Here is a 21,532-nt window from a genome sequence, read left to right on the forward strand (position 1 = left end):
AGTCTGCAATATTCAATCTTATATTTTGAAATAATTTTTCTCGGGTTAGAAATTATAAGATTGTTGTTTTTAAAAAATCAAAAATTTTATTCTGATATAAGTTAATCTAAGTAAAGTAAAAATTATTTGTTCAATAATTCTTTGATAGATTATTATGGTTAATATTTACTTAGCATTGTTCTTTCATTAGGTTATTACTTAATTTTATATTGTATAGTTTTATATTCAATTATATCAATGGTTTTGGTTTTTTTGTTTAAAGACAAAAAATTATTTTCAAATCAATATTATTATCTATTCATAATATTTCTGGCCATCAATAATACATAAATAAAAGTAATGATGCTATTATTTAGTATTCTAACGTGTTGATATTAAAATCGCATATTAATACTACATTACTACAGAATATAATAATAAAAATAATAGCGTTCACATCATAATAATATAGGTACATAATAATATTTTATCAGTTATTCTTATGTATTAAGTATAAATTTACGCAGTTTGAACACCTTAAAGTTTTTGAAATTGTCCATCAATATGAATTTCATTCGGTTTTATAAAAGTTAATGGTATAAACCATTCTTTTATCAATAATTCGCTATCCATTAAATATTGTGTAGTTTGATCTTTCCCATCAATCAACAACTATGTATACATATTTATAGGTATATTTAAAAACAACACATTATAATAAAAATCGTATTAAATAAATGATTTTTAATAACTATATATTAAATTATATATTATTCTCCAAACGTATAATATAGTTTACAGCGTCAGAAATAAAATTTAATGCCACTTTCGGTGTATGTACAAAATAGTCGGAATAAAAACACATTTTTAACGCCTTATAATATTTTTCCGGTTTCACAGGACATGCGCATATATAAATATAATAATAATATTATATTGATATTGCACAGTGAAAATATTTTTGACGCGAATAGACTTATGCCGTTGTAGTACTCTTACGGTTAAATTAAGGTTACACAACATAATATAGTATAATGCATCTATGTTAATATTAGCTATTAAGACATCGTATTCACTATATAATTTATCTATGGTATTCGCCTAACTAAAAAATAAGTACATAAACAAATATTAAATACTATAAAAACATATTAATCGCAATAATAATATGTTGTATACGAGTACTATATATGTATATGTATAAAAACCATAATATTAATTACGTTATTTTTTTCGACTAAATGAGCAAACAGTTTACATAACTATATATATATATATCTTAAGAATTTATACATAATATACTTAGGCATAATTTATTATAATATTGATTCGATTGACAACGTTTTGCACTATATATTTTGTTGAAATTCATCGCGGTATACATATTACTCGCGCCTATTATAACGTTACTAAACTATTTTACGTAATAGACTATAAAATCGAAAAAAAAAAATAATGATATTCTAAAATAAAATAATAAAAAATAAAATACAGTCAATGTGTAGTGGCTTGACACGTAAATAACAACGTGCGTCCGTGTTCGTATAATATGTATCGTCTATAAATATATATGTATACACACACACACGCATACACACACCCACATACACGTATTGTCACACTAACATTATCGCGAAGAAAAGTCGCAATGCAATATTATTAACAATGATAGGTATATGTAGATAGGTTTTGATCTGTACGCAGTGACAACTGCGCGTATCTTAAACGAAAATCTTTATTACTGTGTCGACAATTATTATGAATAGCGATACGTATAATAATATATTATACTTGTCGGTTGAAATGGCACACGATTGTGATATCATAAACTGTCGTATTACAATACCCGACCGAACGTCTCGAAAAGCCAAAAGCGAACCGAAGAGGGTCGGGATTAATAAATTATCATGTCACGCTAGTAATAATATTTATCATATTATTAATAAACGACAACGAATCGTACTACGGGACAATAAACGATATTAAATTATTATTATGTGGCTATTGAGTTTAAACGTATATATATATATATATATAGACACACATACTATGGCGAATAATAAACGTATGTACACGAGGAGTACGTGTTCGTGTCCGTGTGTGTGCGTGTGTCGTAAGTATATAATGTACTTATGTAAAAAAATAATTTTTGGATATATATTTACAAAAAACGATTACTATAAGTATATAAAATGCAGAGACGCGGGGCGGCTCCCTGTTCATTTCCTGGGGTTTGTGTTATAGTCCACGTACACCCTGACCACCTCGCCCGAGTACTTCCTCTGCGACGGCATAAAGTAAAAGTCCGGCTGAAGCTGATCGCCGCCCGCGGACTGCTGCTGATGTGGTGGCCCGTGATGCGCTGTCCGGTTTGGCGGTCTGTGCGTGTAGTAACCGCCGTTATGGTGGGGCGGCTGTTGCGCGGGCCTGGGCAGCGAGTAAGTGCCCGCCGCTCTGTCCTGGTGGAGCAGTTGCTGTTGGTGTGCTGGCGGTGGCGGTGGGCGGCTGTGCATGTGACGGCCGCCGTTGGCCGCAGCCGCCGTGTTTGCGGCAGGCCTGTGCAACGACCGCGACTCGGCGTAATGGTTACCTCCGCCGCCGTTATGCGACACCAACTTTGTGGTCAGCGGTATGGTGGATGTATGGCTCAACGAGCTGGGTGACTGTTTTTCGTCGCCGTCGTACTGATCGAAAGCGTAATTGGTGTTAGGTCCACCGCCGCCGGACGAATAATCCTTCCAAGCGGAGTTCACACCGCCGTGATCCTGCGCACGCGCAAAAACATAAATCATTATGATAATGGATCAGCGATCATAATAACATTTCGAAAATGCATCATTATATTGTTAACGAGTGTGTCGCCGCGGGCTTTCCGATGTATAGATTATTTGCCGATTGTTATGCAATACGCGACAAACAATCCGCTGGCGTAGCGCAATTTTTTGTGGGGATCAAAATTCGTCTCTTTCCAAATGCGAAAATGTAATGATTTTTTTTTTATGTGAGTTTTATTAAGTTTTTTATAATACGTTTATAATATATTATGGATTGCGCGACGCCGTTTTCTACGAAAACGTCACTATATCGGAAAGCCTTTAGTTTTTAGACCGACCATAGACATCATGGCAATAATAAGCGTGATAAGTCAACTGTTTGCACCAAAACCAATCTTTACGACCTATATTTTTCTATACGATAGTCGATAATCGGTGATACGAAAATGGTCATCAAATGCTAGTATTATCATAAGTCTTCTATTATAATACTATATCATTTTCGAAGGTTGGTTTCGGCGTAAACAGAACCTCGCTTTTGGTTTACCATCGATTTACATTCTATATTATGTACACTGTACAGTAAACATATAGTCATATTATAAGGTCGTAATGGTGTAATATTAATAATATTTACAAATAACAAGTTAATAAAGTGTTAAGTATTTTAATAGTAGTAATAATGTCGGCGTGAGTGTGTATAGACGTATAGTAGTGATAATAAAAGTGGTGGTGGTAATAATAATAGGAGCAGTGTGCAAGCGGTTTTTTTTTGAAGAAAAGAAAATTATTCTACAGCGGAAAAATGTGTTAGCCTATTTGTGTATATTGCTGGAATATTCTGCGTACTATTTTTATTTACGTTTCGACCCACATTACTATAATTGAAATTATAACAATAATATTTCAATACTACGGAAATAAATTCAACATTAAGTGTCAACTATTTTTTAATGACCCTAGTACGTATATAATTATTATTTTTTCGACGAAATCGTATAGTTTTATTCCACTGATTAGTACCATATCGTTAACTTGTTATCCGAAAAGTTTAACGATAGTGAATAATAATAATAATGTACGTTTGAAAAGTCGTAATATTTATACATTTAACGTGCAGTGAGTAGAAAAGGTAAAATACTATTATTATGTAACGATTTGTCATTGAACCAACGAAGTAGTTGGAAATGTAAAATATTAATGTGTAAAACGCAGTTAATGTCGTTTAGAAAAAAATAACTTAGGTACAAAAAAAGTGATCAAAATAATATAATAGGCACGCATACGAAGTAGTTTGTAAAGAATAAAAGATCTAAAAGAGGGATAAATATTATGTATTGTAAAACCACGAAAGCATAAAAAAAATGTGAAAAAACGTGAGAAAATACCAGCTACATATTTATTATATGCGGGAGTCAAAGACAGAATTAAATTAATGGTGGGGACGAATTGAAAATCAGAAGCAGGAGAATAACATTAACAATTATTATTCTAATATAATATTATTTTGTCAATTATATAAGTATTAGTTGAATTATCTTAATATTATTTAAAAACATCGGCGTTTTTAAATAAAATTATCACATACGATAAAGTTAATGAAATGTATTACATTTTCAATACATATATACTATTTGCGCATACATCAATATGATAGATACCCAAGTGAATAAAGTTAGTAAGAAAAATCAAATAGGATAATAGCCATTATATGATCATGCGTGAAATATTAAAGGGTGATTCCTTTTATATCATAATCATTTTTTTTTAACATTTAAAAGTATAGGTACTCAATTATTTTTGTTTCCATATTAAATAGATACTTATATTGGCACATGACCAGATTTAATATTACATAATACGTGAAAATTATAAAAGTTTTATGTAACCTCTTATAGTTATATAATCGTGTAGTTTAAAATTAATTAAAATTATTAATATATTCACGTTTAATTACCCAACAAAGTTAATATTAAATAATGAAAATTAACCAAAAAATAAATTGGTTAGTTCCTATATTACTTAAAACCTATTAAGTCGATAGTTAATAAGTACTAATCTTAATAAACTTATCATTGATTATATCAATATTTCCATTCTTCAGAATATACATCTTTAAGTTAATAAAAACGTTCAAAATCAAAATCGTGTAAATCATTTTATTTATGTATAGTATCTTTGCGTATATAGGTAAAAATATAAAATAATTGAATCCTACTTTGTTTGCGAAAGCGTAATATTGTGAAAAACTGATAAGAATATGCAGTTTTCGATATTTAGAAGTTATAATATATAATAAGGATATCACGCAAAAAGAAAACAGAGACAGAGACAAAGAAGAAGTATTGATCAGACTCACCGGGTAATATACTTATACTATATGTGTTATGTATGTTTTTATTGATGATTTTTTTTTTTTTTGATTTTGCGATATATTTTATAAATTTTGATTTTGTTTAGTAACGATGTGTCACGTGTTCCGCTCGAATAGGCGCCCAATGACCGGTGGTGTACATGTAAGGGTCGACAGGCGGCCGATACCCGGCCTGAGCTCCAGTCGGGACCGAATAAACCAGCTATACAATAGTTACAAGATTACTGCAAGCTCGCCAAATGTAGACGAATAAAAAAATAATAAGCCTAATCAAGTTATTATTATACGAGGAAGCTAACAATAAAATAAAAGCTCTACGAAAGCCGTTAATATGGATGTACTACATAGTATATTTAAAAATGATGATGATCTAAAATTTATGATAATAATATATCGTTGTTAATACAAATGTGTATCAACGACAGTGACAATTACCTTGTGGTTTGGTCTGGGTCTTCGAGCTGTCTTGTAGATGGTGCATCCAGCTTGAACGATGGCGATAAATACCAAAGCGGAAATGCATCCTATAACGATCCATAATTTTGTCGTAGACAATAGTATACTGTCATTGACGTTTTCCTCTAATGGAATCGTACTGGACACTGTAAATCATAACATAAAATAATATTATAGTCGAATGTATAAAATAAAATATATAGCGAACAGAAAGAGCAGAGGAAAGTACAACTGATTTCTCGTTATATAAGATTTTCAAACTTCGTTTTGTAATGATTTTGTTTGTTTTATTTATAAAAATCAGTTATTTAACTAATGAATATACATATATTATATCACTTACGTGGTGCTGCTTCAAAAACAAAGTATTTAGGATCCAATGATAGAGCGCCAACGTGACCGCTGTTTACGGTACTTCTTAAAACGCGCTCCAATTGTTCGGCACCCTCGTCAGTGCCCAATGCACGGCCACGCGAACCACCACCACTCTCGTCTAACTCGACACTCATTTTAGCAACGACATTGTCGTTATCTCTGTAGTAAAAATAAACAAAATTATAATCACTAAATTAAATAATATATAACACATAGCTGGATAGCTGTGTAATTGGTGAATTCGAATCCAGTAGATGAAAAAAATTATACTATACGTAGCACTTGGAAGACAGTGGCAGAGCGAAATATTTTTATGAATGGGACAGCAGCATGCTCGTATGACCCACCCACCAATTTTTATTTAAATAACACATTTGAAGCTTCGTCGCAAAACATCTCTATGTCTAAGCACAATTTATATTTTGGAAATGGTAAGATATTTATTTATAAGAAAAAAATTAAATGGGCGTAATATTTTATTAGTATTATATAAATGTATAAATAAAAATTATTGAGTGCTCATAAAATGGTAGAAGTACAATAAGTACACCCAATTTATAGATGGAATACTTGAGTACTTAGCCCAAAAATTGGGCATCATGTTGCCACTGCTTAAAAAACGCTCGCGGTGTAATTGAAATATGATCAAAATATTAGTATAAACATATATTATACGTACTGAGAAAACTCATCAACGCTAATCTTGTAGAACTCGGGTAATTTAGTTAAGGTCTTCTTGAAACCACTGGTGACCGTATTGGCTAGGGCGTCAAAATCGGGACTTCCAGCCGGGGGCACAACAAAATTTTCACCCAATTTCACCAACTTAATGGCAACGTTGTATGCCGCTTTCGGTGCGATCGTAGTGGTGGCTAATTCCCAATCTTCTTCTGTAAAAAAGTTAAAAATCACGCCCAAGTTAAAAAAAATCTGTGTAAACGTTGCAATATTTAGAATCCTTACCGGCACCACAGGATCTTATGCACACTCTGTCGTTCGAAAACATTGGCAAGACTTCGTGTTTTTTGATTTTTTTATTAACCGGGTTGTAACCACCTCCTTTGACGATGAACGTTAAATACAAACATTTGTCATCCGTAAACATCATATCCTATTATTTCAAAGCAACGATAAAGCTACGATACGTTTACATTTTATGTTAATGAGAATATGTTGTATAAACACGATAGAGCTCTGAATTTAATACATTTATTCTATAATAATATGTATTTTGCTATTTTGTAAAAGGAATAATTAATAGTTCAATCAAAATTCGTTATAATATACTATATACTATAATATATACTAAGTGAGGATCTAAATTAAATGTTATTATTTTTTTTTTTTAAATATTTTAATATTTTATTGATATCAGTGAGATTGACAAAAATTATGTTATTTATTCATAATATATTTAATAATGTTTAAATAAAAGATTATCATACTAGTATTCTAAAACTTTTATTTTAAACTTTAGATTTTTTAAGATTATTTTGCCAATTTTTAGTACAAAAGTGTATTATTTTTAATCTGTTATTTTTAGTACATTAAATTCACAGACCTAACTTCTCAGTATATTTAACCTTATTAACTTTCAAATCAATAATAATAATTACCTTGGTATCACCGGTCGATCGTTTCCTCATAAAACTCAACGTTGTTAATCCCTCGGCGGTGTTACCGGTTATATTGCTTAAGTCTTGTGAAGCATCCAACAGTGGAGCCGTATACCCGTTAATCCACGTGTCCATAAGGAATGGCCTTCCTGCTTTATCCACCCATCCAATTATGGCATCTGTTTGACTCTAACCAATCATAAAAACAAGAGTTACAAACGAAAATTCAGCGTTTATTTTCAAAACCAATTATTAAAAATATTTAAATTTTAAATATGTATTAAATTCTTATCGTTAAATAGGAAAATTATCTCTTTGCAATTAGCATTTGTCTATTGTTTCGTGTTTTTTGTACAATATTTAATATATATATAAGGTTTTAACACTTAACAAATAGGTACAATATAAAAGCAATTTTTTAATCTTTACTTATGCAATTATAAAATAGTTTATGGTTTTGAAAACATAATTTATCTAGTGTCTAGTTATATTTCTTATTATATCGATTAGTTGTTTGAATATACTTCTAAATTCAAAATTTTCGTCGATATTTGCAATATTGTTGTTTAATATATCTATGTATAGATTAATCTTACCATTTTGTGGTCGTCCGAAAATCCAATACCGGTCCAAGTACTGGTGTGGGTGGTGGTAATCGTGAATCGCATGTAATCGGTTTTCGACGAATAAGTCCATACCACATGGTACTCGCATTGGCCAGCAGTCACATTACAGCCTTTTGGGGTCGCCCACTGACCGTAACAGTTACTGGGCGCCGGCGTGGAAACTTGCTGGACTGACGGCTTGTTACGACTAGTTAATGAATCTTCGGCAGTTTTTTCCGACTCTTCATCGTCGATCGATGACGTCTGTTTTCCGGGTTCATCTGCGATAATAAAGTGCGTGAAAGTCATATTATTACATACTACAAAGACAAACGGTGTGAAACATGAAAGAAAAGTATTTTTTTATTTTTCGAACATTATCGTTTTAAAATCAAATAAAAATAATTTAGGTTTATACACAATATACAAAAGTATACTCGATTAATACGGTGTTTGAGTTTAAAATGAGTATTTAATACTAGACATTATGGGCGACGTCGGTGACGGCGCATAAAATATAATGTTCTAGTAAATTTGTACGACTATGTCACTTGTAAATGCCGAAAGCCGTGAAAAATGGGCGGCAATCGCATCAGTAAACAAATTTTAGATAAAATATTATATTCATATTATATATTTATACAACATGATGATTCACAATTTGTGAACTACACTGAACTCGAATGTCCTAATAAAAGAGAAAATAGAATTATAATTATATCATATCTATGAGCGTTCAAGACTCAAGAGCATATATATAGTAAACAGATCAGTATTGCCAGAATAGAACTTTTGTAAATTAATAGAAATATAGAATAATTATGATAGCGAAAATAATGAATAAAATAATGTGTAATATTATAAATATATAATATTTACTTTAGCATGGACTTATGCCAATAATATAATTCCTATTTGAATTTTTTTTTTTTACGATATATTCATTTAGTATTTTTATTTTTGTAATTTAATTTTGATTTTGGTAATAATTAATTGTATACTAATAATACATAGAAGCTTTTATTGCTTAAAATATTCGTTGGAAAAATTAATTTATACGATATTTTAGTACCAATATAGTTTGAACAAGATTTAATCCACGTCCAGAAATCTTTCGTAATGGTTCATTTTAACACGAAATTATTTTTGGATAAATGGACCATAAGTTGATGAGAAATTTCCGAGGTCACTAACATTTAATTAGGTTACTCTAAAGTTCCAATTTGAAATTTGTTTAGTAACGATTGCATCAATAATGTTGTGTTAACTATTTTTTAATAACTCAAAAAACAAAATCATTTAATAATTACCGAAAAAGTTAATAGAAATCACTCCACGCTGAGATCCATGGCCATGATATTTAAGTTCATCTTGCTTGTAAAAATCTTTTACAAAAGCAACATCTTTCTCTAGCCCAGATTTTGGTGAATGCTGATAGTTTTTCTGTTCTTGACCCTTAGCCCAAATCACGTGCATAACTTCATCTACGATAGAGTGATCGGTAGGTTCGGTGGCTATAAAAATACAATAATTTATTAAATCTTATATGCAGTAATAGATTGATGCATATTTACAAATTTATAAAAAATTTTAATTCACCTTTAAGTTTCTTTCTAAAAGCAATAGTCGTGACTCCATCTTTTTCGAACCCAACAGCAGCGATTAAATCATTCTTTCCACCCCAATAGCTGTCCACACGTGGCGTTGATCTAATAAAAAATTTAATAATATTTTAGCTGCAGAAAAAATTTAGAAATAATTCAATTAACCTGTCTCTTGTGTAATAGTCCCATACTCTGCTGGATGATCCTCGAGCACTCCCGATCACTAAATCTGTACAATCCATCCCGTTGAAATCTTTCGGTGTGTATGTATTGAGTTTTAGTTCTAAAATATTAGCAATCATAATTAATATTATAATACAACAGTTGAAATTTGTTGTTACTATTTAACATAGTTGGTACATATACTTTAAATTAATAATTACAATTTAATTTCATAAAGTTAATTCATAATTCATAAAACAATATAAATAAATACATTGACATATTTACAATATGTCATTACAACATGTGGTGCTATTAAAAAATAATCGTTAACTAAATTTTGTTAAATAAATATTTACCTTTTTTTGCTGGAGCTTCATGTTGATGTTCATGATTATGGTCGTGAGTATGATGGTGATGATCGTGGTTGTGATCGTGTTCATGTGAAGAGTGATCGTGATGATTATGGCCTTCCTGAACTTTCAGCCTTGGTTCTGGTTCTGATTCTGGTTGAGGTTCTAATCGATTTGTTATTTATTATAATATTTTGTAAAAATATATTAATATTCCAAGATTTTATAGACAACTTACCATTTGGTGTTGAAGCCGATCTAGTATTTCGTAATTGAGCAAATACTATAAGAAAATATAACAATATAGTTTATGTAATTTTTAATTGAAATGTATTAATAATATTTTTATTCTTGGTATGAAATAAAATAACCAATAATATTATAAAAATAAAATAATATTCAATCTATATTCAAAATAGCTAGTATTATTGTTATATACGCGACTAATAACAAAATTTTTTTTCATTTTGCATGCTAATTAATATTTTCTCTATTGCACTTAAAAAAATAAACCAAAGATGTTTTTATGGGTGTTTACGGTTTACGTCCATGATAGGCTTTCTGGTGTTCAAAATTAATCAGTAAAATGTAATCATATAATAATTAATTATTAATAATAATAAAAAATTATTAATGAAGTTGGTTCGGTAACTAATTATATTATGCGTAGTATGCAAGGAAGTAGAGACATAATCTCAGTATTGTAATTCCAAATTTGTGAGAAAAAAAGTTGTAGGTACTTTATCTAAAAACTTACCATTATTATAAAAGGTCGATTGTAATATTAATGATTGGAAATTCTGTTTTAATATAATTTTAAAAACAATTAAGTTACCTGGTCTTCCATTAGATCTTAAAGGTGCAGTAGCAGTTGATGCTGCAGCTTCCGGTTCATCGGTAGGCTTTGGTTTTTGAAGACGACCTCTGGTTCGGAAAAATGATGGTTTAGGCCTAGTGGAACTAGCAATAGTTGTTGTTGATAAAGTAGTAGGTTCTGGTGAAGGTTCTGCGGTTGTTTCGGGTTCCGGTTCTGGTTCAGGTTTGCTACTTGATTTCGGTCCTGGTGTTGATTTTGGTTCTGGTTCACTTTTTGATTCTGGTTCACTCTTTGGTTCTGGTTCACCCTTTGGCTCTGGTTCACTCTTTGGCTCTGGTTCGCTTTTTGGCTCTGGTTCAGTTTTAGGTTCAGGTTCAGTTTTAGGTTCCGGTTCGCTTTTTGGTTCTGGCTCACTCTTCGGTTCCGGCTCACTCTTCGGTTCCGGTTCACTCTTTGGTTCAGGTACACTCTTTGGCTCTGGTTCACTTTTCGGTTCAGGTTCACTTTTCGGTTCAGGTTCACTTTTTGGTTCGGGTTCACTTTTCGGTTCGGGCTCACTTTTCGGTTCTGGTTCGCTTTTTGGTTCTGGTTCAGGTTCGGGTTTTGGTATTGCTGCTACGGCTTTTGCACCCGGCAAGTCTGCTAGTGCTGGGAAATTCTTACACTCAGCAGTCAAATCTTTTGGTCGCCAACCTAGCCCTAAATAACTGGTACTGTTTGCTCTTAATACAACTTCTATTTCGCCTTCTTCTTTGAATATTTTCCAGTATAAATGGAAGTCATTTGAAAGTTCTCTAAATCTGTGATTGCTTAAATCAATTTCATTTGATTTCAACGATGACCCTGAAAAATAATATTAAATGCTATAGATCATTTTACATTTTTATTTCTGATATTGTAGCGCATAATTGATTACTTAATATATTTTGTATTTTCCTACTAAATTACATATTATATTTTTATGCTATAATATCATTGATAGATTTTAAGTAGCTATATTTCATCCTATCTTTCAGGGTTAGAGTACATACAATGGACTTAATTTACACATATTATATAAATATGATGATATATTTTGAAGGTTGAGTAATGTCTTATTTTAGTTATATCTTTAAAAACAAAATTCAAAATCATAATATTAGCGTTATTTAAAACCTTAATAACTGTGAAATTATTAACACTCTCTTATTATATACTTGACACATAGAAATTTTGTACCATTTAGAAAATAAAGTAAATTTATGTTATAGCTCATTTGTAATTTTTAAACATTTTTCTTACGTTTAGTACACGCTGGTCCAAACCATCCGGGCTCACAATAACATTGTTTCCTAGGAGCGGACGTTGCGTGGACATCTATACACCTGCCTTGATCGCCACAATCGCCATCTTCAACGCATTCATCTTTGTATTGACATCTAGGACCGTAATACAATTTGTCACATCGACACTTCGATAATAAGTAACGGCCTTTGCCACTGCAGTCTTCTCGGTAATTTTTTTCTAAAAACAAAAGCAATTTAAATAACATGTCAATTCCAGAAAATAGTTTATCACTAATTATACAAATATTTCCATTTAAAAATTGTTAGAATTCGTGAAAAAAAATAGCTATTAGCTATTATTTACAAAATACAAAAAGATCATAGTATTTTCTATGTTTTCATAAAAAATTTAAATACTTATTTAAGTATTTTTTTTAAAAGTAATTTAAATCACTGGTATTAGAAGTGTAGTGTAACAATTGTAATGTAATGGCAAACTGGTACCTCAAACCTAATATAGACTAAATTTAATTTATATTGTAGAATCTCGATAAGTTGAAATTTAAAGAAAATATGCAAGTAGGTACTTTATAATTCGTGATAAATGTTTGATCAAACAGATGCGAGATTCGTTGATTACTACGGCATTATGTGTGTAAGGTATACCCTTAAATTACGGATAATAATAGTCATTATATGACAAATATAAGTGAACAATAATTACTATTTTTTATATCGACATCAGCGCATGACCAAAACCTGTAGCTATTGCCCCATTCTAATGCTTCTCTGAGTAACCTAATGGTACAATCTTCACAAACGAAATCTCCCGGCAACTGAACAGCGTACGACTGAGCTCTGAAAAAAATTAACCAACAACAAAAATTAACGAGGATCGTCTTCACGTGATAATACTAAATTATTATTATTATTTATACTGAAAGTAATACAATAGATTATTGTTGTTGGTGTATTATTGCAAAATAATTATCGAGTACTTAAAAAAACAAAATGTGATGTAACGATTTTACAGTCATAGTTCATAGACTTTCTCTAGTCGAATAAAATAATAACATCAACAATAACATTATTTAGGTACAATACTATCGATTTACATAATACATAAAAAATATTAATTCATTCATTATTAAAATTACGGTTCTTTTAATTTAGATTTCAAAAGTTATGTAAAATATATTGTAAGAAATTATATTATATGAACCCATTATATATAGGTAATTATTACTTAAAGGTACATATACAATATTATTTTAAATGCGAGAAATTAAAAATCCAATTTGAAAGTATATAGGTAGTAGGTACCTATTGCTATAATTTATTATATACGATGTACTTATCTGATTTGAGTTAACGATGTATATAGAAACTAAGTCATTTAAATTAAACAAACCTTTGTTTGATAAAAAAAAATATGATATAATTGATTGACTTATGTGTATATTACAACTTTAAAAAAATAAGTTTTTACAATATACTAACCATAAATATTGTAATATGAATAGGTATGTAAAACCAATAAATTTAATGAAAACTGTGATAACTATACAGCGAACAGTTAATTTCTAGATTAGTTTATAGTAAATATATGTATACACTACATAAAATTAAAAGTACAAAATAAAAATAGAAAACAATAAAATAGTATGAAAAACAAATAACTTTAACCAAGTTTAGAAAAACAAAATAAGTAGGTAAGCAAGTAGTTATTATATAGGCATTATTATATAAATAATTAAAATAATTATTAATTTTTATTTAAATTGTTATATTATATCATAAGGTTCGTGTTACATAATTATTTTATAAGGAACACTATTTTACAGTGAATCAGTGAATCGGAAGTTTATAATTAATTAGTTAATATAATATACTAATAATTTAAATATTTTTTCGAAAACGTTAGATAATTGTTACGTACCTATCTATATACCATCACGAATAAAATATTAACCCCAATAGTATAAGATCGGTACGGTTAAAGAATTAGCAAACATTAGCAAACATCACAGTCGCTAATTCACGAATGGCTTATAAAAAAAGAGAATATTCTATACATTATTTGAACCTTCTAAGGGCGGGGGTGGATGGAGGGTGTGGACTATGAAAACGTTAACTCTCATTAATATTGAAGACTATAATTATTATTTATTAGATATTTAGATACAGAAATAATATGATCAGTAAATACTTTTTTCTAACATGGACATTGGTTTGCTTTCGTTCATTAAATTTTATGTCTTGCCATATAATTGATATAATATTAAACGTTATATGATTACCAATATATAAGTATTGATAAATTAATAATAATAGATTAATCAATTCATATAATAAAAGTAGATCTGTAGAACTGTTGCTATACTGGATAGACGGGTAATTGCATATACAATATTATTATACCTACGGTTTGAAAATATGTTTCATTTACTATTATGGTTTATATCTAGATTTAAGATGTATAATTAAGTATGAGAAAGTATCAGAAATTCATAATTTAATTTCAAATAAGTGAAATATATACCTACATAAGGTATGATACGTATATACTATAATATCAGTTACCTACCAATACCTATAATAATAATATCATAATTAATTTTCAAAATATTCACTACTTGTAACGAAACGGATATTGTTAAAACAAACATTGTTTAAGAGCTCAAATGTCTACATTTGAGTATTTTACAAGTAGTAAATTCTAGATAACTTATATTACGTTGAAAACAAAATTAAAATATACAACTATGCAAACTGTGAAGTTAGGTATGTAACATATTTTTTACAGAAATACAAAGAAAAATGTTTGCTAAAAACATGACTCATTGCCGTAATTGTCTATTATTGTGTTTTGTCATTATCATTCCATAAAAACACATAGTAATGCTTAAATATTTATCATTATTATTTGTTCATAATATTTTTATGATTAGAAATAAAAATTAAGATATTGGTCTAGATATTTATATATGTAGTTAATATACCGTATATTATATTATTATTTTCTGGAAATAGTATATAGAAGTACTATCTCCAGATATACACTATTATGTCGTTACCTGATTGTGTTTTCGATTTATATATGTTTTTAGAATATTTATATTTTTTCTTTGGAACAATAATTATTAGGTATTATGTCAATATTTTCATTATTTACATATATTATTTTAAACATTTTATCAACATTAATTAAACCAAATATATATATATATATAAATGAATATATAAGTTTTAATATTTGAATATAAATATTTTATTAATAAATAAAAAATATTTTGGTATCAATACTAATGTTTGAAACAAAAAAGCACCTTAGTGGATTATAAAAAAAAAAAGGTCGAAATATAAACAATTTTACATAATTAAAGCTTCCAAAATTCACGTTATTTTGATAGTGTTTTTATTTATTAATATAAAATACTCTCTGTTCTCGCCGGAGTTACTATTAAATTGAAAAAGGTATTAAAAATATCAATAAATAAATAAATTTCAAGTAATTTTAAAATGACAGAATATTTTTTTATTACTTAAATTGTTCATTTAGTAGAAACAAATGTATCTTTTTATACCCATTTTCATGTTAATATTCATATTTATACAAATTGTAACTTTTTATTAATTAGATTTTTTTTTTGAAAATAGTAATATAAGTATATAACATAGGTATTATAGTATTATATAAAAATATAATAATTTTTTTTAATTCTTAGTTCTGGGTTATTTTACCCACAAGTAATATTTTACGTAATAATTAACTATTAAGTGTTCATATTATTAAATTATACTATTTAAAAACAGGTATAATCTTAGTATACCTATCACTTTAATTTAATAATAGTAATTGATAATTGTATTGATTAATTTTATATAATAATAATTAATATTTAAAGTTAATCAATGGTGATGATCCAAATATTATTTCTTAGTTGACAGTGAGCATTATTGTATTTTTATTTATTTATGGACTCACAGTAAAGTCTCATCCCTTAGAGGACTTCATTTGGGCTTGATTACATGATCTTAACCTTTTACTTGGTTACCATTTTAGTTTAATTAAATAGAAATTATAATTAATTTTTTTGTCTTTTAATAATTTTATACCTAGCTGTTCAGACTAGATACTCCAACTGAAAGTCGTTTATTTTATTTATTGATTTCTTTATTCAAATAAATATTTCTGAGTGTAAATTGATTAAAACAAAAGAAATCGTTTAAATGGAATTGTAGAAAATGGCGATGAATTATAAATTACATTTGTCATGCCAAACAATTTACCATAGAAATTCATCATGTAGTATAGCTGAGATTATTATAATGAAGGCATTAAGTATTTATTTAATCAAATTGATTAAAATTGATTTTCTGTTTTTTGATTTTCGTACAAATAACAATAAAAAATATTAATATAGCAATCATACTTAACAAATTTGATATTATCATTATGTTATTTTAAGTAATTACGTAATTAGGTATATGTTGATAAAAATCAAAATATATCAAGTAATAAACAGAAATGAAAATTTAAAATTTTTCCATCAAAGATCAGTGTTTTTTTAAAAGTCTATATTATCATATAATTGTATTGTATTATATTGTCATATAAAGGAGTAATAAAAATACATTATTTTCTAGGCTATGTGACGAGTTTTGTTCATCACTAACAATTTGAATATACGAGATTATTATATACGAGGCCTATTGTACACTTATTATATCAAACTTGATCATATTGTTATCCGTATTTAAATCATAGAAATTTATTTAACTATACATAGATTTTCTTATTGTCACACAATCTGCAAGGATAACAAGGTACTCACCACGTCTAATGATTTCATTATGCCATTTAAAAGACAAGTATTTATGGATTTTTATTAATAACTTAAACGTCAAACTAATTAAAACATACATATTGCATTATGTATAGTTTATAAATACTAAAGTATACTATAGTATAAAGATATGTATATATCAACGAATAATGATCAATGACCATGACAAAATAATTCTAAAATGGGTATTTTTTTTTTTTTGTTACCATTTAAATTTTCAAGTAGGTGTATGTATACTATTTTATTTTGCTAAATACTATTTATAGTTTAAATAAACGTATATATCCACATTATAAATTTTTATGTTCAAAAATACTGCGACACATTTAACACGGACGAAACAATAACATAATTATTATTTTTGTGTCTAATAATCAATAATGGTATTCATTATATGGATAGGTATATTTACTACAATTTTAATAATTTCTATTAAAACATATTTCAACATAGTTTCCTTCTGGGATGCCACAAATTATTTCACCACAAAAACGTCAACGACAATAATAATTTATTTGGCATAATTATTTGTAAACGTAATTCACTTCCTAGAACGTCTGTTACATAGTAGAATTAACATTGCTTCAGAGACTCGTTGGAATAAAATGCCGCGATACAAATAAAATATAATAATAGTCAACATTTTATAATACTATTAAAATACGTTTTTTTAAATTTTACACTATTATAAAATGATATAAAACAAACAATCAAATAAATTGACTCATACTGCAAGATCTTTATTGTATACACAGTATAGAAATAAAAGGTTTCATATTTTTATTATTGTAAGTTAAGTGGACTTGATTAAAAAAAAACTGTTTATTATTTTTTGTTCATGACGACACAAGAAAATAACTATTGTGGCGTGAGTCCACTCTCTAATGTGGTAATGAAATAAATACATAATTATGTAATTAATAAAAAAAAATACAACAACTACTACTCGTCTATCCAATAGAATGCGGTTTATTTGGTTTTAGAAATTATAATTCGATTTTGTGATATTAAGCTGAACTTAAAAAATATTATTATCTTATTCAAATGTTTGTCTTAAAATGATAAAATTGAGCATTACGACTGACGTTACAAAGCAACTTTTAATAAAATATAATTTTTCGAAAATATAAATACCTATACATCATATTCATTGATAGGATATTATAGCTTATAGGAAGTTTTTTGTATACTTCCTGGATATATACTCCTATTATCGTACGGGTTAATTTTATAACAGTCGTTTTGAAACGCGAAAGTAGCTAGTATGTTCGTTTTATATATTCCCATAGTTATGCATTACGACCAAGTCGCGTTAAGGTTATTATTTAATATTATCATTGCGTAGATTTTGCCTTGACATCTTTAACTCGGTCCGAAATCGTGAACAGTGGGAACGGCCGTCGTTAAAGTACACGCTTATATTATTGACCGCCACCGACGAGCACTGTTCATAAGCAGGAATTTAGCTCTCCTTCTCTGCTTGTACGTAGTTATCCCACCAAAAATTGAATTCATAAACGTTAAACTCGACATATTATTATAATAGGAGAGTAGGTATGTTTAAAGAAAGCACATTTTATTATTATATATGTGTATATATAAAAAAATATTCACCCCGCGTGTCCCTCTGCCTTTCAATTCGCTCAGCCAAGTTTCATTCTAATGTCAATCAATAATAAAATTGGTTGACATGATAATGTAACAAGTACCTACGTGTATTTTGTTTTTTTTCAATAGCCCAGGCGTAAATATGTATCTACAACGAGATTAAAATAAAACTACAGTGACTCGGTGAGAAAAATAGCGAATTTGTTTCTCTTTGTGTTTTGTGTATGATATAAATCTAACCAATCGTCTATATGTGTTATCATAACTAAATATCAAAAATACAATAAACGTAAAATATTATGATAGGCAATTACTACATAACATAGAAATAAAATCAAAATACATTCACTACAATAGTTATTTATTATATATGTAATATTGAAATATTATTATTTACAATAAAATGAAATAGATACTTATAATATAACTAATACATCAATACATAATTGTATTTAAAATTTATATTCATATCGAAAATATCCTTTTACCTCACAGAATTCTGATCTAAGTTTGTTTAGACTGCAGTTATTAATTATTATATTTAATTAAACATAACCACTGATGTTAGATATATTTATTAATTTATAAAAAGAAGCACAATAAATTAATGAGGAATTTAGATTTTCGATAAAACCAATATAATTCAAATCACTTGTTTGTTATACACACAATACTTACATTATTACTGTTTAATGTATTATATTATACTTTATAAATAATTATATACAAATAACAACAATTTATTTTAATATAATAATGTGTGAATTTTATATAATTAATATAGATTTATAAATGCCAATTTATTTACAAATTTTTATAGTTAAAACAAAATAATTCATTTGTTTTTTTACGTTTTCATGTTACGAATTTACAATAATGAAATTTAATTTATAATACGAAATGATTTTAAAATAAATTTAAGGTAATGGAATACTGAAATGTAATTCTGTAATTGTGATTTTTATAATACAAACATTATATTTAGTTATAATACGTGGTAAATTGTAATTGAAGGTGTACAAAGTATAGGCCTACTATCACCTATAGTCAGTGGCGTGTTTTGGGTAATTTTTTAGGGGGTATCCAAAATATCCCTTAACGACTCAGTGAAATTCGAATAATTCCTGGATATTCCAAACGAATTATTATAAACTTAGCTTAGAAATGTACCTTGAAATTTGTCGTCTGATACTCTGATCTAAAAAAATTAATTTCACTTTTACAGACTGGATATAAATATTTTGTTAGGCATGAGTAGAATACTAATATATTGGGTTATTCTTTTTTAAGTCGAGGGTTATCCAGACGCGAAGGACCCACCTAAATACGCTGCTGCATATAGCACCTAATAATATTTATTAATAAAAATAGCAATATTCCAAGCTAGTAATTGTATGGTTAGGTGTTTACATCACTATCAATCAAGTGATGTAATGGACCATACAAACAAACAATTTGATGTCAATAAAAAAAGAAAAATATGATGATGATGACGGAAAGTAAAAGTAAAAGACATGTATTCATCTATTCTAATGGTTAGTAGTCTATTAAAATAACGGAAATATAATTTATATAGAAAAACTATTTACTATTTCATATCAAATTTATTTATATAATATTATTGTTGAAAAGTAAATATCATATACATATTCATATTATATTATGTAATTTATATCTGCTCAATCGTGTACCTATCTGAAAAATCAATAAAGGAAATTCACATATTCGACGCAGTATACAATATTATTGATTATATTATAGTACGCAATATGTCTTGATATTCGTTTCGTAATTACAATGGAATCATAGTAGGTATATCGTAATTAAAATCGTCATGATATATTATTATAACTTGTAACTTTGAACCAGTAAACTATTTAAAAACTCTATTGATTTATATATATACAAATAAGTTATACGAGTATATACGAGTGTCGTAAATAATAATATGATAATGTTGTAAAAGAATCACCCAATATAATATAAGAAAAAGTTGCCGCAGGATATGAATATTGAATTCTCACTATATTTAAATGGTTTTTCGGCGTTATCATTGTTAAGTTTTAGTATCAGGCCCAACCTATACTGCTACAGAGATAGACGTTGGCGTGAAACGTCTACTTTCTAAACGAGCTATGCAACAACTACTTTTACATGTGTAATTATGAATATTTTAAACACTATTTAGAATATGTATTTTATAATGATAAAGTAGCAATTAATTATAATTTTTTTATTTTGCATGTCCAAAAATAATTCAACTTATTGACAACATTAAATATAAATTACTCAGCCAATTTTTAACTTAAGATTTTTTTTTTAATAGAAAATTAAAACAAATTATAAAAGTATACTGCATGTTTACATTTATTTAATTTAAATAATATTTTATAATAAATTTATCGGTTACGAGATTCAATGTTCGAGATTCCCATAGTAAACACTTTCTTTATCACCTTATATTAATAATAATTAGCATCACTAAATCATAGCCGTCCTTCGACTATGTGTTCATAATAGTTTCATACATAATATATAGTAACCTTCTTCCTGTAAATAGTTGCGCTACTGGATTTAAATCATACATATGGTAGCTATAATGTTAAAAAAACTTTCATTATACGCGTAATAAATATACAATTTTAACTTACATTTTTATATATATATTCCATTTTTATTAAACGCGAATTGGAT

General features: G+C 27.9%; 1 protein-coding gene across 2 annotated transcripts in view; it reads right to left on the bottom strand.

Annotated features, from left to right (window-relative positions):
* Positions 1–1,220: 1,220 nt before the first annotated feature.
* Positions 1,221–21,532, bottom strand: part of LOC113551124 — a 40,901-nt gene continuing 20,589 nt past the window's right edge. Inside the window, exons 5-19 of one of the 2 annotated variants that reach the window (XM_026953168.1) lie at positions 13,105–13,238; positions 12,397–12,618; positions 11,134–11,958; positions 10,537–10,581; positions 10,305–10,463; positions 9,949–10,066; positions 9,779–9,888; positions 9,490–9,693; positions 8,171–8,460; positions 7,575–7,763; positions 6,922–7,069; positions 6,638–6,848; positions 5,927–6,117; positions 5,563–5,729; positions 1,221–2,744 (exon numbers count right to left, since the gene is read on the bottom strand). In XM_026953168.1, the coding sequence (XP_026808969.1) occupies positions 2,199–2,744; positions 5,563–5,729; positions 5,927–6,117; positions 6,638–6,848; positions 6,922–7,069; positions 7,575–7,763; positions 8,171–8,460; positions 9,490–9,693; positions 9,779–9,888; positions 9,949–10,066; positions 10,305–10,463; positions 10,537–10,581; positions 11,134–11,958; positions 12,397–12,618; positions 13,105–13,238 (3,559 nt within the window). In that variant the 3' untranslated portion in view covers positions 1,221–2,198. Of the gene's footprint in view, positions 2,745–5,048; positions 5,330–5,562; positions 5,730–5,926; positions 6,118–6,637; positions 6,849–6,921; positions 7,070–7,574; positions 7,764–8,170; positions 8,461–9,489; positions 9,694–9,778; positions 9,889–9,948; positions 10,067–10,304; positions 10,464–10,536; positions 10,582–11,133; positions 11,959–12,396; positions 12,619–13,104; positions 13,239–21,532 lie in introns of those variants that run through there. The other variant, XM_026953169.1, reaches the window with a different exon arrangement.

The sequence above is a fragment of the Rhopalosiphum maidis genome, chromosome 2 (assembly GCF_003676215.2).
Source record: "Rhopalosiphum maidis isolate BTI-1 chromosome 2, ASM367621v3, whole genome shotgun sequence".
NCBI classification, from domain to species: domain Eukaryota; kingdom Metazoa; phylum Arthropoda; class Insecta; order Hemiptera; family Aphididae; genus Rhopalosiphum; species Rhopalosiphum maidis.